Raw genomic sequence first — 5,865 nt, forward strand, 5'->3', positions numbered from 1 at the left:
CATGGTGAGCGCCTGGATCACCGTGCGCATCAGCAGCATGGGCAGCGGGCTCTGCTCCATCAGCTGCTGCATCACCACCGCCAGCACCTCCGACGTGTACACGTTGCGCTCGGCGAAGCACAGGTTGGTGGCTGCGGGGGCGGCGCCTCAGCGGGGGCTGTCACACCCCCCACCCCCCCGGTGTGCGTCCCCGTCCGTCCCCCCCACCCCGGTGTCCCCTCCCCGGCTCACCCTTGATGATGGACTTCATGTCGCACTTGGAGGAGTCGATGTTGTGCAGCGCGATCAGCAGCTCGCCCGGGTTCAGCGGGGACACCGCCGAGGCGCCGTCGCCTGCGGGGGTGGCTTTGTCACCGGGGGAGGGGGGACACGGGGAGGGTCGGCCCCGCGTCCCCTCGCCACGGTGGCTCGGTGGCCCCAGGGAGGTCCCACGTCCCCCCAGCAGGCGCCGCAGCGGTTCGGTGGCCCCGAAACTGGCGCCGCGGTGGCCCTGTGTCCCCAGATCTGGCACCAGAATTGTCCCCAGGGGGGTTTCATGTCCCATGTCCCCCCCCAGGGACATCCCATGTCCCCAAATCTGGCACCACAGTGGTTCAGTGTCCCCAAATCTGGCACCAGAATTGTCCCCAGGGGGGTCTCATGTCCCACGTCCCCCCCCAGGGACATCCCATTTTCCCCCAGCGGGCACTGCAGTAGCTCTGTGTCCCCAAATCTGGCACCATGGTGGCCCTGTGTCCCCAGATCTGGCACCACAGTGGTTCAGTGTCCCCAAATCTGGCACCATGGTGGCCCTGTGTCCCCAAATCTGGCACCAGAATTGTCCCCAGGGGGGTCTCATGTCCCACGTCCCCCCCCAGGGACATCCCATGGATGGAGGGGGCACCAGGACCGTCCCTGGGGTGTCCCCGTGTCCCCACATCTCCCACCAGGACCATCCCCAGGCTGGTCCTGTGCCCCCCCCAGCATGTCCCCATGTCCCCCCAGACGGCACCAGGACTGTCCCCACGGTGTCCCTGTGTCCCCACGGAGCTCCCACATCCCCCCAGCGCAGCCCACAGCCCCCCCCCAGAAGGCACCAGGACCGTCCCCACGGTGTCCCCGTGTCCCCCAGCAGGGATCGGGGCTGTCCCCAGGGAGGTGCCAGCCCCACGGTGGCCGCGTCCCCCCCAGGACCGTCCCCAGGGGGTCCCCCTACCGTGCTGCGTCCCCAGCAGGCGGTTGAAGACCTCCTTGACCACGATGGGGTTGAGCTTGATGAGCTTGGGCAGCGCCTGGATCACCTCTTTCTGCCCCAAAACCACAGCCCCCCTCAGCGCTGCCCCCGAGCGCCGGGAGGAGGGGACGGGGAGGGGACACGGGGAGGGGGAAGGGGACATGGGATGGGGACACGGGGATGGGGACGAGGACGTGGGATGGGGACAGGAGACGGGGAATGTGGTGTAGGGGTCGGGACATGGGATGGGGACACAGGATGGGGACACAGGGATGGGGACAGGACACGAGATGGGGACATAGGATGGGAAAGGGGACAGGGACACAGGATGGGAATAGGGACACGGAATGGGAAAACGGGGATGGGGACATGGGGAGGGGGACATGGGAAGGGGGACACGGGGTTTAGGGGTTGGGACACAGGATGGGGACAGAGGGATGGGGACGGGGACACAGGATGGGAATAGGGACACGGAATGGGAAGAGGGGGAGGGGGAGATGGGGAGGGGACATGGGGGACAGGAGATGGGGAACGGGGTGTAGGGGTGGGGACATGGGATGGGGGACACGGGGATGGGGACACTGGACGGGAATGGGGACGGGGACATCGGATGGGAAAACGGGGTTGGGGACATGGGGAGGGGAACACGGGGATGGGAATGGGGGCACGGGGACACGGGGAGGGGGACAGGTGGGGACGTCCCCACCTTCTCCAGCCCGTTGAGGACGGGGATGAGGAAGCGCACGTCCGGCAGCCGCTTGTGGTACAGGTCCCGGACGCGCTTCACCAGCTCGGGCGAGGGCGGCACTGCGAGGAGATGGGGGGGGGGGGGGGGGGACACACGATGACAGCGTGTCCCCGGGGGGTGTCCCCACGTGTCCGTGTCCCCGTCCCCACCTTTATCGGTCAGGCTGTGCAGGCAGCGCGTCACCAGCGTCTCGGCGCCCTTGGGGCAGTTCTCCACCAGCAGCAGCAGCTCGGGCGAGTTCATCCCCATCCCGCGGATCTGCGGCACGAGCGGCGTCACCGCCTGTTCCCCCCGTGTCACCACGAGTCCCCCCGGTGTCCCCCGGGCCTCACCGGCTGCTCGATGACCCGCAGCACGGTGCGCTTGATGTCGGCGATGGCCTCGGTGTAGACGGAGGCGAGCTCGTGGATCAGCTTGTGGTTGTGGGGCAGCAGCGCCAGGTAGAGGTAGAGGCACTGCTTGATGGTCTCCTCCGTCCACGGCGCCGCCACCTCTGCGCGACACCGCCGTCACCCCGGGTGCCACCCCCCCCCACCTCCGCCCCCGCAGTCCCCGCGGGCTCACCGGTGTCCTTGTCGGCCCCGAAGAGGACGGAGGGCGGGTTGGGGTGCACCAGGAGCTGCAGGTAGTTGAGGGCGAACTTCTCGACGTAGTCCCGCAGCTGGTCCTTCTCGTACATGCGCTTGATGAACAGCAGCGCCTGCTGCCGGACCTGCGGGGCGGCCGCGTCACCGGCACGGGGACGTCACCAGAGTGGGGACATCACCCGCACGGGGCCATCATCATCGTGGGGATGTCACCAGCGTGGGGATGTCACCAGCGTGGGGACGTCACTGGTGTGGGGATGTCACCAGAACGGGGACATCACCGGCATGGGGACGTCATCGGCATGAGGACGTCACCAGAGTGGGGATGTCACCAGCATGGGGACGTCACCGTCACGGGGATGTCACCATCGTGGGGATGTCACTGGTGCAGGGATGTCACCAGCAAGGGGGCATCACCGGCATGGGGACGTCATTGGCATGGGGATGTCACCAGAGTGGGGATGTCACCCGCACGGGGATATCATTGTGGGGACATCACCAACGTGGGGACATCACCGGCACAGGGACATCACCATTACGGGGATGTCACTATCATGGGGCCATCACCATTGTGGGGACATCACCAGCATAGGGACATCACCATCATGGGGACGTCACCACTGTGGGGATGTCACCATCATGGGGGAACATCACCGGCACAGGGACGTCACCATAACGGGGATGTCACCGGCGTGGGGACGTCACCACCGTGGGGACATCACGGGGACGTCACCGTCACAGGGATGTCACCGCCGTGGGGCCGTCCCCGGGGGTGTCACCGCGCCGCCCCCACCTTGTCCTTCTCGTGGGAGCTGAGGTCCAGCAGCACGTGCAGGTACTGGAACTGCCGCGACGGCCGCTTGAAGATGAGGTCGCGCAGCGTGGACATGCCCAGGTAGGTCCGGCTCTGGGGGGGGGGGGACGACACATGGGGACCCGTCACCGCCCGGCCCCAGCCCCGCCGCCCCCCCCCCCAACCCCCCGGGACCCCCCCCGGCGCCCACCTCGTCCTCGCAGTACTTGCGGATCACCTCCAGCGCGCTCTCGGTGATCAGCGGCGCCTCCAGCACCACCTTGGTGAAAATCCTGCGGGAAGAGGGACGGCGCGGGGGGGGGTTGGGACCCGGGGGTGGGGACTCGATGGGGGCGGTGACCCTAAGGGGGCGGTTTGGGACCCCATGGGGGCAGTTTGGGACCCTATGGGGTTGATTTGGGACCCTATGGGGGCGGTTTGGGACCCTACAGGGGTTATTTGGGATCCTATGGGGGCAATTTGGGACCCTAAGGGGGCAGTTTGGGACCCTATGGGGTTGATTTGGGACCCTATGGAGGCAGTTTGGGACCCTATGGGGGCGGTTTGGGACCCTATGGAGGCAATTTGGGACCCTAAGGGGGCGGTTTGGGACCCTAAGGGGGCTGTTTGGGACCCTACGGGGGCAATTTGGGACCCTATGGGGGTGATTTGGGACCCTGTGGGGGCAGTGACCCTACAGCTGTGGCTCCCATCAGGACGGTTCTCTGGAGCCTGGAGAAGCCACCGGTGGCACTGTCCCCTCCCTGGTGGCCCCACCCCCTGTCCCCATCCCAGTGGCCCCATCCAGATCCCATCCCCATCTTGGTGGCCCCATCCATGTCCTGATGGCCCTGTTCCTCATCCCAGTAGCCCCAACCCCATCTCAGTGGCCCTGTCCTTGTCTTGCTGGCCCCATCCCCATCCTGGTAGCCCCATCTCCATCCCGATGACCCCATTCCCATCCTGGCGTCCCCATCCCCATCCCCTGTCCCCAGCCCAGTGGCCCCATCCAGATCCTGGCGGCCCTGTCCTTGTCCTGGTGGCCCCATCCCCATCTTGGTGGCCCTGTCCTTGTCCTGGCAGCCCCATCACTGCCCAGGAAACCCTGGCCCTGGCCCCTGGCCCCATCCCAGTGGCCCCATCCCCATCCTGGTGGCATCATTCCCATCCCGGTGGCCCCATCCCCATCCCAATGGCCCCAATGCCGGTGGCCCCTTTCCCAGCCTGGTGACCCCATATCCATTCTGGTGGCCCCATCCCTGTGCCCTGTCCCCATCCCAGTGGCCCCATCCCCATCTTGGTGTCCCCATCCCCATCCTGGTGTCCCCATCCCCATTCCATTGGCCCCAGCCCCAGCCCGGTGGCCCTGTCCTCGTCCCGGTGGCCCCATCCCAATCTTGGTGACTCTGTCCTTGTCCTGCTGTCCCCATCCTCATCCTGGCAGTCCCGTCCTCATCCCCGTGCCGTCCCCTGTCCCCATCCCGGTGTCCCCATCCCCATCCCAGTGGCCCCATCCCCATCCCGGTGGCCCTATCCTTACCTCACCACCCCCATCCCCGTCCCAGCCGCCCCGTCCCCGTGCCCCGCGCCCCGTCCTCACCCGTCCTTCTGGTCGGGCTTCTCCTGGAGGCCGGAGAGGAGCCCGATGAGGCACTCGTCGTAGCGCTGCAGCCCGGGGGGCCCGCGGCTCAGGTAGGCGTTGTACTCCTGGAAGAGCCACGCGAAGGCCAGGTCGAGGCGCCCGCGGACGTCCTCCAGCACGAAGGCCAGCAGCTCGCTCTGCAGCGGCACCTCGAAGCGCGTCACCAGCGCCGCCAGGATCTTCACGCGAGCCTGGGGCGGAAGACGAGCGGTTGGGTTTTGTTGTGTTTTTTTTTGGGGGGTGGGACACATCGGGGGGGCTCACCGCACGCGGTGCCGGACCTGGGCGGCCCCGCTGCAGGCGACGGCGCGCTCGGCGCGCAGGATGCGGGTGACGGCGCCGAGCTTCAGCTTCTCCACCTGCACGTCGCTCAGCGGCTTCACCACGTCGCTCAGGCGGAACACCTTCTTGCGGCCCCCCGCGCCCGCCAGCCTGCGGGACGGGGGGGGCTCAGCACCCAAACGGGTCCCGTTTCGCCCCAAAAAAGGGACCTCAGCACCCAAACGGGTCCCGTTTCTCCCCAAAAACAAGGGGGGAAAGCGGTCGGACCTCAGCACCCAAACGGGTGTCGTTTTGCCCCAAAAAAGGGACCTCAGCACCCAAATGGGTCCCGTTTCCCCCCAACAAAGGGACCTCAGCACACAAACGGGCATCGTTTTGCCCCAGAAAAGGGACCTCAGCACCCAAACGGGTCCCGTTTCGCCCCCAAACAAGGGGGGAAAGTGGGGACCTCAGCACCCAATTGGGTCACGTTTCCCCCCAAAACAGGGACCTCAGCACCCAAACGGGTCCCGTTTCCCCCCAAAAAAGGGACCTCAGCACCTGAACGGGTCTCATTTCCACCCCCAGAAAAGGGACCCCAGCACCCAAACATGTCCCGTT

The 5,865-nt window shown here is 66.8% G+C and overlaps 1 protein-coding gene across 1 annotated transcript; it reads right to left on the bottom strand.

Annotated features, from left to right (window-relative positions):
* Window positions 1–3: 3 nt before the first annotated feature.
* Window positions 4–5,651, bottom strand: SYMPK (symplekin; the record flags this gene model as incomplete). Its single annotated transcript, XM_040543805.1, has 11 exons — window positions 5,265–5,651; window positions 4,942–5,174; window positions 3,553–3,634; window positions 3,342–3,455; window positions 2,526–2,673; window positions 2,294–2,454; window positions 2,111–2,219; window positions 1,920–2,020; window positions 1,196–1,286; window positions 232–333; window positions 4–131 (listed from the first exon to the last, which is right to left on the bottom strand). Coding segments are annotated over exons 1-11 (1,641 nt in total), but the record flags the coding sequence as incomplete, so codon positions are not given.
* Window positions 5,652–5,865: the final 214 nt, after the last annotated feature.

Source organism: Cygnus olor, unplaced genomic scaffold (genome assembly GCF_009769625.2).
Source record: "Cygnus olor isolate bCygOlo1 unplaced genomic scaffold, bCygOlo1.pri.v2 scaffold_247_ctg1, whole genome shotgun sequence".
NCBI classification, from domain to species: Eukaryota; Metazoa; Chordata; class Aves; order Anseriformes; family Anatidae; genus Cygnus; species Cygnus olor.